The sequence below is a fragment of the Candoia aspera genome, chromosome 3, assembly GCF_035149785.1.
Source record: "Candoia aspera isolate rCanAsp1 chromosome 3, rCanAsp1.hap2, whole genome shotgun sequence".
Lineage (NCBI taxonomy): Eukaryota > Metazoa > Chordata > Lepidosauria > Squamata > Boidae > Candoia > Candoia aspera.
Genome location: NC_086155.1, coordinates 40,642,054 through 40,658,222, shown reverse-complemented (window position 1 = coordinate 40,658,222; position 16,169 = coordinate 40,642,054). Strand labels below are relative to the sequence as shown.

The 16,169-nt window shown below is 39.5% G+C and overlaps 1 protein-coding gene across 1 annotated transcript; it reads right to left on the bottom strand.

Moving 5' to 3' along the window:
* Window positions 1–858: 858 nt before the first annotated feature.
* GUCA1A (guanylate cyclase activator 1A) lies at window positions 859–8,073 on the bottom strand. The gene is made up of 4 exons (XM_063300078.1): window positions 7,348–8,073; window positions 3,583–3,732; window positions 1,960–2,050; window positions 859–1,019 (listed from the first exon to the last, which is right to left on the bottom strand). The coding sequence occupies exons 1-4, from the start codon at window positions 7,543–7,545 to the stop codon at window positions 859–861; spliced, it is 600 nt and encodes a 199-aa protein (XP_063156148.1). The 5' UTR covers window positions 7,546–8,073.
* Window positions 8,074–16,169: the final 8,096 nt, after the last annotated feature.

The window sequence follows — 16,169 nt, the reverse complement described above, 5'->3', positions numbered from 1 at the left end:
CTGTATGTACACATTTAAATTATGAAGAACTCAGATCAAAGGATGGATCATTCTGTGAAAAAAAATAACACAACATTTCAGGGGGAGATGGGCGGTGATAGAAATTAGAATAATAAATAAATAAATGAGCAGAATTTGCTACAGTAAAATATAGCACTTAATCTTTAAATGGCATGTGCTAAATCTATATAAAGCCAAAATATTGTTCTTTGGACAATATCATTCATGTATTAAAAAGAAATTCTGAATATGCAAAAAGGCTTATATCAGAGGACTTATAATAGACTTACAGCCTCCAGATCAATTTGAGTTAATGGGATTTGTGCTACTGATTTTAAAGAACAATTTTTAGATATGCAGGAACCAGAAGATAATCTCGGATGTCATTCAGTTCAACTACTGTTTAGGAAGATCAAGAAGTAGACATTCTACAAAAAGCTGTACTTTTCTACATTCCTCATTTTGATTCTCTTCTAATTCACTTGTATTCCTCACCACAAGAAGCAACCATGAGAGGCAGTCAAAATGGCACAAGGCATCTTGTGGATCCATCTCAAAACACTCCCTCATATTCGCCTTCCTCCGTAACTCTTTGAAGAACATGGAAACTAGGTACCTTCTTCCATTTTATTTGCTCATTTGACCAGAACCATGATAATTGCCTCAACTTTCTAGGCAATGCTGATGTCTTCATCCACTGATAACCGTTATTCAGTGTGTTCATAGTAGACAGTGCCTCTTTTTTACACACACACACAAATACTCTAAAACAGAGACAGTTGTCCAATTTGTAGTATTGGGTTTTTGTTTGCATATTACATTTTTTACATTTTTTAGAAAACAAAAAAAATAAATTGCCTATTCAGCTGCTTTTGTGAACATTCCTGCTTTGCCAGGATTCTTTCCATCATTCTTGATCATTTCAATGATATGTTTCAAGTCCAAGCTACGGGTGAGAATGTCAAGTAGAACCTCATCTTTCTGTACTCCTTCCATGAACTCTTCAAGAGACAGTTCACCTATAGAAACAACCAAGAGAATTTGGTTCATGCATGGCCTGCAGGAATGAATGGGGGCTGAATTTGTGAACAATGCAAACACGGATATCCAGTTAGCACTAACTACATTATCCCCTTTCTGCCTAAGTCTGGTCACCTTTTGAAAAAAAAAGTTGTAGGTTTTTCTTTTGCTTTTGAAGAATACAAAATTCCCTAAATATTTCAGTAAGGATATTACAAAAGGTTGATGGACCTAATTCAATCAACCAAATTCAAATCCATCAATTTCTTTGCCATCCATAAATGAATTTAGAGTTGACCTTGTAGGTAGAGAAAAAATGAACAAGCCATTGGGTGGGGGTGGGGAGATTCTGAGAAAAGATTACTCAGCCCTAAGAAAGAGGAAAATATAAGAGAAAAACTCATAACTTGATTTTCTTTAGTATAAGATGGGACAGGGAGAAACTTGGACAGGCTTTCAAGATTCTATTATCCTACCTTACTACTATAATAAGCATTCCTGAAATCCCTGCCATGCCTGTTTCTTGATCTAGCCTATATCAAAGAGCTGATATCAGATTTGAAAGCCTGTCCAAGTTTCTCTCTGTCGATGGGTAAATGGATGGGATGGGCAGATGGATTTCATTCCACTACCATTGTCCTGCTTTTGCATAAGAGAATGCAGGCTTCAGCTTGCAAATAAGTCCTCTGCTTCTGATTTTAAGTAACTAGAAGACATGATTTCTGGACCTCAATATTTAGCTGGTTTTAACTCTTCCCATTTCTTGTTGGTGTGCACTTTTCCCATTGATAATAATTATTCCTTCATTTTTTGAGACTAATTTGAAGTGGTGGTGGGTGGAACAGAATAGGCTTAAAAGAGGAAGAATTGTTGAGAATTTAGCTAGATTCAATTATGTCTAACCAGTAATATCTCAGTGTATATAGAGAGGTTCCTTACCATCTCCATTTATATCAATTTTATTGAACACCATATCTGTGAATTCCTCAGCTGACATGATTTCTTGACATGGATTAATGGTGCGAATTGCCTGAAAAGAAATACATATATAAAATCGGAAAAGGTCCACATTCAATTTCTCTACCTGTGAACAGTCCAAATATGTATTTTTTAAAAACAACAACAACAACAACAACATTCTCATGCTAATGCAGTATTTTCCAATGGGAATTACAAACTATTTTGTGATTTTAAAATGTGAAGATCAGATTCTGTTTTTATATGTTTGTTGTACAGTTCTTCTAACCTACCCAAACCTGTTTTTTGTCAAAAAGTCCATTCACCCAATCTTCTTGCTTTGTGCTTGTGAGTTGGTCTTAGAGAGATTGTGTAATGTACAGCAGTTTGCCCCCACCAAAGGAGAAAGTAGAAGATCGCCTGCCTCTTGCCATAGCCATTTGACCATGCTGACTCCTGACCTATTGATTTAGGGCCTTTGAAATGATTCATTTGTCCCCTGCTCCAGCAAAGAGCAGTTTCCCTCTAACAAAAGTTGATCCTGTAGTAAATTTATTTATTTACTTTGTTTTACTTAGCAAATTTATATACCCACCCATCTCACAGGACATACTGTAACTCTGGGCAGTATACAACCACAGTGACAATTAAAACAGTATAACCATCATTAAAACACTAAAGTAAAAACAAAAGTAAAAACAGAAAAACCAAGATTGTGAGAGAATACCAATCAACTCACATAATACAACCGCCTTGCAAGGTCCCCTTGGGATCCCCAAGATTGCTGGAAAAAAACATGTTTTAAGGGCTTTCTGGAAGGCTAACAGGGTTGGGACTAACCTCACCTTGGGGGGAATGATGTTTTCATTACCATAGGAAATTCTAGCAATAATTGAATTCTCTTTCAAGTACTTGATACTGGAATACATAAAATGCAATTGGAATAACTAAGGATTTTTCTTCTAGGCTTTCCTTTGAATTATATTCAGATTGTGGAATAAATGTAACTAATGTTCTGACAGTGCTTTTTTTCTGGTGGGAATCACCAAAAGTCTGGATAGCTCTCAAGTCTTCCTCCTGCACTGGTGATCAGAGGAGACTGAATGTTAGGTTTATTGTTACAAGTTTCCAGTAATGTTGATGCTGCTAATTTCTCTTGAATGATCATAGTTACGCACAATCATATGTAGCCAATCATTAGTCCTTAATAATGTTGCTAGGGTAGCTGGCTTGAGCAAAGTGATATTATGCAGTGTTTAAACCCACCTGTAATATAAATATATTACTGCTTTATTTTTTATTGTATTTTAATTAATGTTTTACTCCTGTTTTATGTAACCTGCCCAGAGTCGCTCTCTGAGTGAGATGGGCAGGGAATAAATTATATTCACACACACACATACACACCCCTTCTTTGCACTGAACATATTACATTTTCCCCCCTGCATTTTACTCTACATAAGTAATAGAGATATATGGCACATATAGTGTAAGAGACACTTAAATATCATAGCATCATACCAATCAAGGACGATGGCTGGGTATATCAGCCATATATAATCAAAAGAGCAATTGACTGAAAAAAGACTGAGGAAAACAATTTACCTTAATGATGTTTAACAACTCATCTCTGTCAATACAGCCATTCCCATCAACATCATACAGCTTGAAGTACCACTTCAATTTCTGTTCCACTTTCCCTTTCAGAACCAAGCTTAAAGCTGCTACGTACTCCATAAAATCAATGTAGCCATCCTATTGAAGTGCAAGAAGTGGCATGTCAATTAATTAATTTAAGCAAGCTATGGCTATACTTATAGTGCACTTTTATAACTTAATACCTTGCAGTGGCCACACTTGTACTCTCAGCACGAGCATATTGTATATAATGTACAGTACGAATAAAAATAGGAACATGGATTAAAAAGAAAATTGATAAACCTGAGAGTCATAGGATCCTCTATGCTTTGAGCTTCTAAATTCCAACTTTTGACATAATAAAAAGAGATTTCAAAATATAAAGTTAAGCATTCATCTTCAGAGTCCTGAGCAAGGAAGGCCTTCACAAATTATCAAAAGTTTTCTCTGCACCAGTAAGTCATCTTCTTGTTCTGATTTATATTATCAATAACATTCAAGTCGTATCTCATATTATCTCTCATGTAACCCTTTGGGATGAATCCAGTCTGATTAGGTTTATTAAATCGGTTAGAAAACCATTTTTTTTCCTTTTGCAAGCATTGCTGTAAAAAGCTTGTAGTCTACATTCAATAAAGAAATAGGTGTGTATGACTCTGAATGAGTTGGGTCATTTCCTTCCCTACAGATCAAAGAGATGAAAGCTTATTTCCATGACAAAGGGAGTTCTTGATGTAGATCAATCTCATTGATTACCTGGATTAGTGGTTTAAGCAAAATTTCTTGAAAAATCTTGTAGTACATTGCAGAACTGTTGTTAGTTTCAATTTTGTAAAACTACTTTTAGTTTTAGCTTCAGTTATGGGTTTATTAAGGACTTTCTTTTGTTGATTGGTTAATTTTGTGGCATTTAATTTTGCTTTGACATAGTCATTTATTTATTAATTTATTTAAAGCATGTATATATCATTGCCCATCTTGTAGCAAACTCTGGGCAGCTCACAACCAAACTATCATGTGCTTCATGCTGCCCAGTTTAAGTCTTTGTCAAGACTCTGAAGATGCCTTTTGAGAAGTTATAGTCAGGATTTAGGATACAGTATTTATTGATCTATTCATTCAATTCACATCTCAGTTTTCTTTAAGAAACTTAATACATTTTGCATGTACTATACATATGAAGGTGAATCTTCAGAAGTTCTGGAATAGCCTACCCAAATAATTACCCTCTTACATTAATAATCTGCTAAAAACATAAACATTTTAGTTCATTTACATAATTAGATTTCAACTATAAAATCACACAATTTGAAAGGAAATAGTATTCCAATGGAATGAACCCTGACATCAAATGACTGTATTGGCCTTTGAATCAGAAATAGCTCATTTGAGTTATTGTACAGATGCGGTGTTCTGAAACTAGATTATGTTTTAACAGTATTGAACTCGATTACCACCCTACATTGCCTGGGTGTTGAGTTATTCATTATGGCTTAGATTCAAAGAACCATGCAAGGAGTTCCCCAAGGAGTTTCCAACAAAAGCCCTTCATGCTACACACCACTTCACATTCGTGCAGAACAGTTCGAACAGAAATAACACTTTTTGGCTGAGTGCGGGTGGGGGGGGGGAAATTCCATCTGGCTAAGCATCAGTCTTTAGGTATGCTGAATATAACTTTCTGGAATCTAACGGAAAAATAATAATTTATTTAGTGTCACTCTAGAGGACATAGTTTTTAACACTAATTTCAACTGATAACATTCAATCATGATGAGCACAGAAAAGAAATATTGGCCTCTGTCAATTCTATCTTATTGATTTCTGTTTTCACAACGTTTCTGAAGATAATGGATTAATAGTATCGTGAAGTTAATGGAATTGGCCAAGATGGTGAAACTGATTAAAGAAAAAACTTTGTCTAGTTGTATTTTTACTTGGAAACCACTTTTGGACTTTTTGCTTGAAACAGAAAGAAATAAAACTTTAATTTTGGGATTTGATGATTAGAATTGTTTATGATTATAGAAATATTATGCACTGTTGTTAATTTTTAGAGTAAGAGGTTAATGTATCTTATATTTGTATCTGTACCAAAGTAAGTCAGAAGATATTTTTTCTATTCTTCTCTTTTTCTTTTTTCTTTTTTTTCTTTTCCTTTCCTTTCCTTTTCCTTTTTCTTTCCTGCACTCTTAATTTTGCTCTCTTTCTGATTTTTCTTCTTAATTCTTTTTTTTTCTGTTTCTTTATATTTTATCTCTTGTTGAAACTTAATAAAGTTTTATGTATTTGATAATGTTATAATAGTATCCAATAATCATGTTATGGCTCATTGATATTCATAGGCTTAATGAGGATGGGCAAGGTTTGCAGGGAAGGGGGCAGTGCATTGTATCCACTGACGTCAGGAGAAATTAAGACCACAAACTAAAAAGTTATCATGGGCATTTCCTAAGTGGGCCAATACAAATTAACCAATCCTACAAATTAATTTAAAATACTAGATTAGGAAAAGAGAGGCAGGCTCTCATTCATCTGTAATGGTGTCCGGGGAGGTGAAAAAAATAAGATGGCGACCACAATCATGTGACACAGAGACCCATGAAACTGCCCAAGTGCAAAGCTGACCCAAAGATAAAGTCCAGTCTGCTCCTTTAACGTCAACAAACAATTCCACGTTTACATGCTTGCTCTCTGAAAGCGTGATTTGATCCCTGAAAAGCATCTTTAGAACTCTTCTCCTGAAAGTTCCTCACAGAACATTCTGAATCTGGTTCCCTACCACTATCCACAGTCAATAGTCAAGTTTCTTAAATATGGCTCAGCCAAAATCATTACCTTTCCTAAGATAGCACCCTTCTGGTCTGTTGGCACTCCAGCTCCCCAAATTCCCAGCCAGCCTTTTTATCTTTGACTCAAGGAAAGTTGATTCACCATTATCATTTTATATCTGCACAACTACAACATGCTTTGTGTATCTGTATGTATAATGATAGACACTGTTAATATGTGCCACATTAAAATTATTTGGATATGGAAAACATTTTTTGTAGGTCAAGTAATTAGATACTGATGTAAGTAAAAAAAAATGACAACAGAGAAAAACTGGAGTAAACCTGATATTGTGTAGAAGAAAATTGCAATACAGATCATTCTGTTCCATTTCTACTTATGCGCCTTTTAAGTGAGATAATTCTAGGCTTCTGAAAACTAGGCTTATTCTTTTAAATTACCACCTAATCCATCAATGATTAATTTAGCCATTGTAACAAACATTTTTTAAAAAAGATATCCCATGATTTATTCATATAACACAGTCATAAAAACAGCAATCTGAAACATGACTTAGGAAGTGTATGCAGAATTAATGCTGACATAAAGTGTTTGAGTGAAAGCTAGTCATTACAATCAATTTTCACAGAAACAAATGCTATCACCCAAGGTAGAAAATACACAGATCAACACACATAAATCATTTCACTGACCTTTGCATTATAGATCCACATACCAGTCACATGCTTTTATATCAGTACAAGCAAGAATCTTGAGGCACATTAAAGATTAATAAATCATTCTGGCATAAGGTTTATTATACACACACACACACACAACACACACACACATGAAAATACAGAATATTGTATGTAGTAATAATAGTAATATAGTAAACTTGTATGCCCCCCAACTCTCAATGACTCTGGGCAGCTATCACTACCATATTAAACCACTCACCTTATTAAAATCAAATGTCTCAAACATTTGTTCAATGTATTCATTTGATGATGGACTCAAATTTTTCAAGCCAAAAAACTGTTTAAACTCATGTAGAGTCAATTGTCCAGAGGGACACTCTGTCATAAATTTCTTGTACCACTGGTGGCACTCTGTGGTACTCAGTTCTTCAACAGCTTTGCCATCCATGTTCCCCATATTTAAAGCAAAATAGAGAGATGCGTCTTTCAAGAACAGTGAGGTCTTCTAAAGGGTTTTGCCTCTTTATTAAACATTCATATAGAATGAATAGCTCAGAGGAAAACTAATGAAGTAGGGAGGACAGAAGCTGTTAAAAATAAACTTCCTTAATGAGGGAAGATGAAGCTCTTTGAGAGTTTTAAAATAGTGAAAGCTTCTTCAAAGCAGCTTCTGGAGTTTAAGTAGACACTAAATACTCCTCTAGCCAATGAGAGAAGAGTCCTGTGATGGGGTACCAAAGGGTCACGGGAAATTCATGCCAAAAATAGAACAATGTAAAATGAGAGTCTAGCAGATTATAGGGCCCAGGTATTGATTAAAACGGCCCTAACTGTAGCTCTGAAGGTAACTTAATAATGTATAATCCACTTTTGATTCTGTCAGCCTTGGTTACGAAAAAACAAGAAAGAGTTTGTAGAAACAATTCTTTTGTTTTTCACTGTTCCTATTAATTCACTTGTGGAATCATAACATTTGAAAAGGCCATTCAGCTTGAAAGCAGTCCCATTCACTCAAATAAGCTTAAGTAGTGCCCTAGATTGAGTTCCAAGGCATACTGCACAAAAGACACAATATCTGACAGTTAGCAAACGATGAGGCAGGGACAGATAGAGAAAAAATATAACTGAAAATGTTCTATAAAGATCAGGAATTTGAGCTTAAGGAGGCAGTGCAAGAAACAATTCACTTATGGGTTGTGTTGAAAAAAATTATAAAATAAAAAATGAAATAAATACAACAATCCAAATAGTGTGTTGTATGTTACTGTCTCTTCTAATGAGGTATGCAAATAGCATCACTGAGAGTAGTGATAAGACTAAGGAAACTGTTAATGACTGTGCCATTTCTTCATGTCCTAAGTATATAATAATAGGTATATGTACCTGTCCTTGTGGCAGCTTTCCTCTTTTGTTATCTATCTACTGTAGGCTAGCTCTAAAGTTCTGTGCAGACATTTGCTGCTCAAGGGTATAAGTAAACTGAACTGGGATATGTGGGTATATGTTTAAGGTCCACTCCACACAGATTTTTGTGTTGCAAAGGATTCTCTAGGCACGTTCAGCTAAATTTAGGGAGCCCTGATGATCCAGAAATCCAGAAGAGGTTAGCCTGCCCTCTGAATTGAGCAGATACAAAGTTCTTTGCAGAGTTCTGCACTCAGCTTTCAAATACTTACTACACAGCCAGGCAGGTAAAGACACAGGGTAGAGGCCTTACAGGGACATCTATGTCTTTTTTGGAGGGGGGTACTTTCGGGTCAATTTTTGACTCCTGGTGATTGCCTGGACTAGTCCCTGCAGTTTTCTTGGCAAGGTTTTTCACAAGTGGTTTGCCATTGCCTATTTTCTAGGGCTGAGAGAGAGTGACTGGCCCAAGGTCACCCAGTTGGCTTCATACCTAAGGTGGGACTACAACTAATGGTCTCCTGGTTTCTAGCCTGACACCTTAACCCCTACACCAAATGTCTACCAAGCCAATTTAGATGTACTTATATGCAGGTCAGTTGCAGGGGTATGTTATTAGCATGTCTACATAGTCTTTGCTCCCTAAACAAATTATCAGTGTTGCTTGTTTTAGATCCCTTTTCCAATTTCTCTACTTCTGTGTTATGTAGTGGTAACCTGAATGTGAACGTATAAGCTATTATCAAGATATCATCTTGAATAGCACATTATATTTTTGTCAGGCCATATGCTTCATGCTTCTTGTTCTAAAAGGCATTCACCAAGGGAATGTTTCCAATACATATCTGAGAATGAAAATCTGTGGAAATATCCTGTTCTATCTTGTGCACACATGTTCCACGGTCTTGCATAGTGCATATTTTCCATTGTTTCACATGTTTTTATACATATGCCTGTATGTATATTTCTGGTGTGGTGAGTGTCAAAGCCACTGTCCTGCATGAGGTCCAGAGCATCCAGGAGTACCTCAGTAAGATGGCACCGAAAGATGAGCTGATGAGAGAATGCCTGAGGCAGCAGCAGACATGGAAGGAACATCAAGCAAAGGAAGTGCCATGGCAAGACAAGACCCTGTATGGGATGTACCATCGACAGATAGTTGAGGTGGCTGGGGGCTGACATTGGGAAATCCTACCAGTGGCTGGAAGGGGCTGGACTAAAAGACAGCACTGAGGCACTGATCATAGCAGCACAAGAACAGGCACTAAGCACCAGATCCACAGAAGCAGGGGTCTACCACACTAGACAGGATCCAAGGTGCAGACCGTGCAGAGAGGCCTCAGAGACAGTCCAACACATAGTGCCAGGGTGTAAGATGCAGGCAGGAACAGCTACACTGAATGGCACAACCAAGTAGCTGGCATTGTGTACAGGAACAAGAGCTGCTAAGAGCATTTGACTTTTAAAAAAGTGGTTCGAAAGATGTTGAGGGAAGTGTTGTGGTTTTGCTTTCATTGTAATACCTGGAACTATGGTTGGCTGAACAAAGCAAATCTTAAATTTCTTCTGCTTTTGCTCTCCCCATTTACCTGAGAACAAAAAGCACATCATAGTAAACAAGGCAACAGAGAGAAAAGTATCAGCTCATTGGGTCTTCATTTTGGTGCTTTTGTGACTGGTGGGAAATCTACAGTTGTAGATGTTAAACCACAGACTGTGGCTTCAAAGCCAAAGTAAGGCTGGCTTTGGTACCTTTTCTGTAGGACTTGGATTACTCCATCACGGTTTGTTCCAGAAGCTCTTGCCATAAGGCAGAACTCTCTCTTTCGAAGCTTCCACAGCATCTCCTTTTAGACATGCTTGGAGGATGGCAGAATTCAGGCTTTGAATCAGAATGCTGTTTTAAATCAAGGAAAGTCTCTGGAGAAACGCATGGCCATTTCAAATATTTTTGCTTTCCAGAGCCACCCCTGGCTTTTTCCCCACAATAGTTCTCCACTTTGGAATATTTGCTCTCTCGACATCCAAGACTTTCCTTCGGTGGTCAGTGTCTCGACAATACCGATAGCCACAGGTTGGTTTTTGTAAAGTGTAAAATGGAGTGTATGAATTGGTATAATTAGGGTTGTAGAAGGCAAAGCTAAGGTACTCAGGCTTAAGTCCTCCTGGGTGTATGACAACAGGGACAGATTCGGAAATTAAAGCCTGATCCATCTTGTAGCCCAGAGCTACAGGAAATTGCTTCTGGGGTTTGTGTGCAGGAGCTGATGACTGGAGCAAAGCTTCAGCCCCTTTCTTCGCCTGTGACATCTTGCAAGGTTTGACATACGATCTTGTCTTCGTGGATAACTTGGTCTGTAAAGAGAGGAACCAAGGGGAGGGACAGATTTAGTCTTCCTCTTCTATAATTAGTAGCAGGAGGAGTATTTGGCCAGCTGGTTGCCCCCAAACTCAGGACCACATGAAAAATGTGCAGCAGAAACCTGTAAATATTTGTGTTAGTCTGAATTCACAACAAGGAGGATGTTAACAATAACAAGCCACCCACCAGCAACCCCTCCCCCCAAATATTTTACAAAACTATTTATCTCCTAATGAAGAGATATTTTTAATCTGTAATAAATTGATTAAAAGTAACCACTGCTAGGGAAAGGGGAAAAAAGGGAAATGGCAGGAGGGAAAAACACTTTGAGATGTAAAACAGAGATGAGATTTCCACCCCACCCCACCCACCTTCACTCATGCTGTGCTTTAACTTAGTGGTTCTCAGCTTTTCACATTTCATGCCCCACAAAGACTCTATTCTGATGTTTCTCAACCTTGGCCACTTGAAAATGTGTGGACTTCAACTCCCAGAATTCCCCAGCCAGCATAGATGTGGCTGGGAGTTGAAGTCCACACATTGAATTCTGGAGTTGAAGTCCACACATCTTCAAGTGGCCAAGGTTGAGAAACACTGCTGTATCCAGTAACCTGTATCCTACCATGATAGAAACTAAAAGTCCACTTTTTTCTACAAAGACATCTATATGTTTACAAGCACTACATTCTTTTAAACCATTTAAAAAGTAACTTCCTCCCCAAACAATCCTCTCCTACCTTTCCAATTAATTTTGTAAATGGTTTTCCATCCCAGAAGAGGCCATGCAGTGGTGCTCCCCTACTGGCAAAACAACAACAATAAAATAAAAATAAACAGTGAGTCAAAACCATCTCACAATAACCATAAGCAATCTATCCCCCCAGGCTTGCCTCTATCTTCTTGCTTTTATTGCAAAGTAACAAACAGGTGAAAAGATGCAGGAGGAGCTCAGCAGTTCCATGGAGAAGGTAAAAGACTGAAAGTAGGAATCAGGGTGTTCACAGGCTATGGTCAAAAAAAGTCAAGGTGGCAGCTCTGACATGTGACTGAAGCTCTTCCCATTTTTTATATGTGTTGCACACGTAATACACACAAAACTGGGCAGAACTTCAATCATACCTCACAGCTGCCATTTTGACTTTTTTGACCATACCCTGCAGACACACCTGATAGGAATTTTCAGAAAGCACAGCAGCTTGTCCAGATCACCCATTATGCCATTTTCCCTCTGTTGGTTTCCTTGCAATTTGAAGCTAATTTCCAAGCAATGAAAATAATTTATAATCAGTTTTCATTCATTTTATGACAACCAACAAAAGTAGTCAACAATATTCTTCAAACCAGAAGTGAGTCTTGTTAATTTTGCCTTTGTTTCAGCCAGTGCTTTGACATCTTGGTATGACAAATACACACACACACACACATTCATTCATTCATTCCAAATAACATATTTTATTCTCCAAACTGTTCCTCCTGTGATGCTTACATTCCTAGAGATTGTTGAATGGAAAATGATTTATTCCGTAGTTAGTGAAACTGTTTATTTGTGTATTATAAACATGGATGGCTCTTGACGTTACTTTAAAACCTTATTAATGGTTTTCTACTTTCCATGACGCTTTGAGCTTGTTAGGCTGCACTAATTCAGCTCTCTAGATCTAGTTCTGCCCGCTAACTTATAAAGCCATTAATCCTCTAACAAGGGAAATCACTGAACACAGCAGTTAAATCCTATGGAGCCAGGTTGATACAGCAAAATAACTGGATTTTGTCTGGTTGTTTTCTGTTTAGGGAAAAGACACCTTTCAGCAGCCACCCTTCTCAGGAAAAGGTTCTTGTTGTTGTTGTCAAGTAACAGATTTAGATATAAAGAATACAGATGTCCTTTTTTAAGGAAACAGCTCAGTTCAGAAATAAAACAGTCTGAGCAACTTTAAGAGGTGTGGACTTCAACTCCCAGAATCCCCCCCAATTCTGGGAGTTGAAGTCCACACCTCTTAAAGTTGCTGAGGTTAAGAAAAGCTGGTCTACACTATACTGTAAACCACTATACACTGGTCTACAGTACTCTATACTGTAGAACAGTACACAATTCATTTCCAAGTAGAATCAATCTGTGGCCTCAAGGAGGCCCCAATCCCTTTTCATAGCCTTGAAATTGGTGGTCTGATTTCCTATCTGTTTGGGATGGGAAATAAAAAAAACTCTTGAGTAAGCTCTAAGAGAACTTTGCACTTCAGTTTGAAGGAAATTTGAGAGAAGCATCCCTTCAGTGAAGCAAAGCAGCTCCCATCTTCTAACTGGCAGTGCAGTGACGCTGCATTGCTGAGCAACAGTAGCTTTGGGGCCAGTCTTTGCAAGGCAAGTTGGCCTTGACTCTGAGAGCTGCTTCATTGGGTCAACGAAGTGCTCAACAGCTCTCCAAGCAAAGTGTTTCATGGGGCTGGATTGCTTGTGTCATGTATACCCATATAGACAGATTAAAAACAGTTAAAATGGCCTCCCCCTCCACCAAAAAAGAAATAAAGAAGAAAGAGTGGGAGGAGGAAGAGGAGGAAGAGTTTTAGTAAAAGGAAAGATCCAGCTGCTGAAAGATGCAGCATGATATCCCCCCCCCCCAACTATTTTATGTTAACTGGCATGGTGAAGCCTTTGGGGCTTTCAAAAGCTTTTCAGTCATTCCCTGCCAGCAAAAGATGCCCCCCCCTCCCAATCGCTGGAGAAGAGGATCAGAAATTATGCCAGCTGCTCGCATCCTTTCATGCATTCAACACCTTGTCTAAACAGGGACCTATACAAGAACACTCAAATGAGGGTTCAAGGGCTGCCTCCCTATACTACACCCATAATGAGCAAGAACAGGGTTTACGATGGGAGAAAAAATGGAAAGTGCAATTCAACAGTTCAGTTCAAAAGAGAGCCAGTTTGCTCTAGTGGTTAAGCCAACGGGCTAGAAACCAGGACACTGGGAGTTCCAGTCCTGCCTTAGGCCTGAAAGCCGGCTTGGTGACCTTGGGCCAGGCTCCCTCTCTCAGCCCAACTCTCCTCACAGGGTTGCTGTTGTGGGGAAAATAGGAGGAGGAAGGAGTGTTAGGTATGGTCACTGGCTTGAGTAATTTATAAAAATAATAAAGGCGGGATAAAAAAAATCTAAAAAAAAAAAGACAAGCCATCAGGAAACAGGGTCCCATCCCCCTTCATTAACCCAGGAGGAGGACTGCACTGGATGGCCATTTCCCATCCTGTCCCTAGAGACAACCATTTCTTCTCAACTCACAGTGGACAATCCTAACTATCTACACTATACTAGCTCATAGACCATCACTTTCCATGAGAATTACTTGTCTAAAGATGGTAAAACGAGGCATCCGTTCAGGGACTGAAACTTTCTAATCCATCCAAATGTTGACTATCCTTTTTCTAACAGGCTCCTTTAGCATCAGGCAATCTGATTCAAGCACTTTGCTACTACACTTCAGTGCTAGTTAGCCAACCCTCCACAATCTGCTGCCCTCCTCCCACCACATTCAACATATTTGGAGGGCATTGGTTTAGGGACAGTGACTTTAACTGGATGAAATGGGCAGGTTTTGACACACTTTCATTTTCACTACTTCTCTATTCTGAATATATTGTCTTCTGATTCAATCCAGACATTTTGACAAGGGGAGCTGTTCTCCCTGTCACCTTGCCAAAATTCTGCAGCGGCTGGAATTCTGCAGCACATGCAGGGGTCAGGCAGCCTGGATTCCTTGGATCCTACGCAGAAGCGATTATGATGAAATGGGGGACTCCCTTCCTCCTGCTCCGCCCTGTCCTCTGAAGCCCAGCCGGCTCCTACCTCCGAGGGAATCCTCCCTGCGGGGTTCTTCTTTGGCGTCACGCTGCAATTCTTCTCCACGTGAGCACCCAGCTCCTCCTCCTCCTCCCGTTCTTCCTAAGCTCCTGGAAAAATGCGGCCGGCAGAGAGGAGGGAACAGATGGCCGTCGCTGCCGGACACATGGTGACCTGAGCCGTCCAGTGCCGCTTCTCGACTGCAGCTGCGGATGGCGCCGCGCCGCGCCGCGCCGCCCGGTCCTGCAGATCTGGGTCATTGTGACTGGGGCAGGGCGTCAGCTGGTGAGGCCGGGCTGGATTGATCCCTCACAGGGAAGCGAGCGGCTGGGCGTCGCTGGCTTCCCGCGGTCGCAAGAGAGTCGGAGGAGCGACTGGGGCTTCAGGGGAAAAACGTCTTTCCTGTTTCAGAGCAGCCCGGTTCTCTGCTGCTCCAGAAGCGAATGCCACACCAGGCAGAATCACAAAGCAGTTAAGCAATTAAATATCCCGCACACGCTCAGCGGTATTTTTAAAATCTGGATTCTAAAGCCGATCCCTTGTTTCGAGAACCAAGGAATTGGGGGTCCGGGGGCCGAGGCATGCGCCGTCCCGCTCCCGCATCTCGCTCTTTTAGCACAGTGGCTTGCTCACGGGACGTCCGTAAACGGTGCCAGGCAAGCAGTAGCAGCGATCGTGTATGACAAGCGAGGGCTATTCTTTGGGGCCGTACCAACATTATAATGTTGACATTTACTATTTTGGAGTATCGTTTTGTAAATCATGCTGTTGTTGGCGGGGGCGGGGGCGGGGGCGGGGGGGGGCGTTGGTTTTGGTCCTTTGTGCGCCGCCTAGAGTCTCTGTGGTGAGATGAGCGGCGATAGAAATAGCTTACATTAAACAATTTATTACAATTTATTAACAATTTATTAATGTAATAGCTTACATTAAACAAATATTATTATTATCTAATATTATTCTTCAGCAAAAAGCAAGCGCAGAAAGTTAATCTTGTGCCTCTCTTTGCATGTCCTGCAATTACTCACCCCTTTCTTCCCCCGTGGGTTGCCAATTGTCGTTTCTTAGGCTAAGTTTAGAGATGTGATGATGTCAAATGAATGAACCGCATTTATCTATTTGAAACTTTCTGGGCTGCTGTTCCAGTCAGTATTTTTGGGGTGATTAAGCTAGTTGAGAGAAGGACAGTCAATCAGAACTACCCTAAATGTTGTTCTTAGAGTTTGTCCTGCTTACTGAAGTTTTTAGCACATTGCATAATAAGAGGTTTTGTTTTTGGGCAGGCTGTTGACTGCAGACCCTGACACCGATTAGGACGTAGAAGGAATGACTGGCCCAAAGTCCCCCAGCTGATTTCCATGTCTAATGGAGGACTAGAATCTAGGTCTCCCCATTCCTAATCCAGCACCTTAAGGCAGAGTAGCTCAACCCTAGAAACTTTAAGATGCATGGACTTCAATTCCCAGATTCTGGGAGATGAACT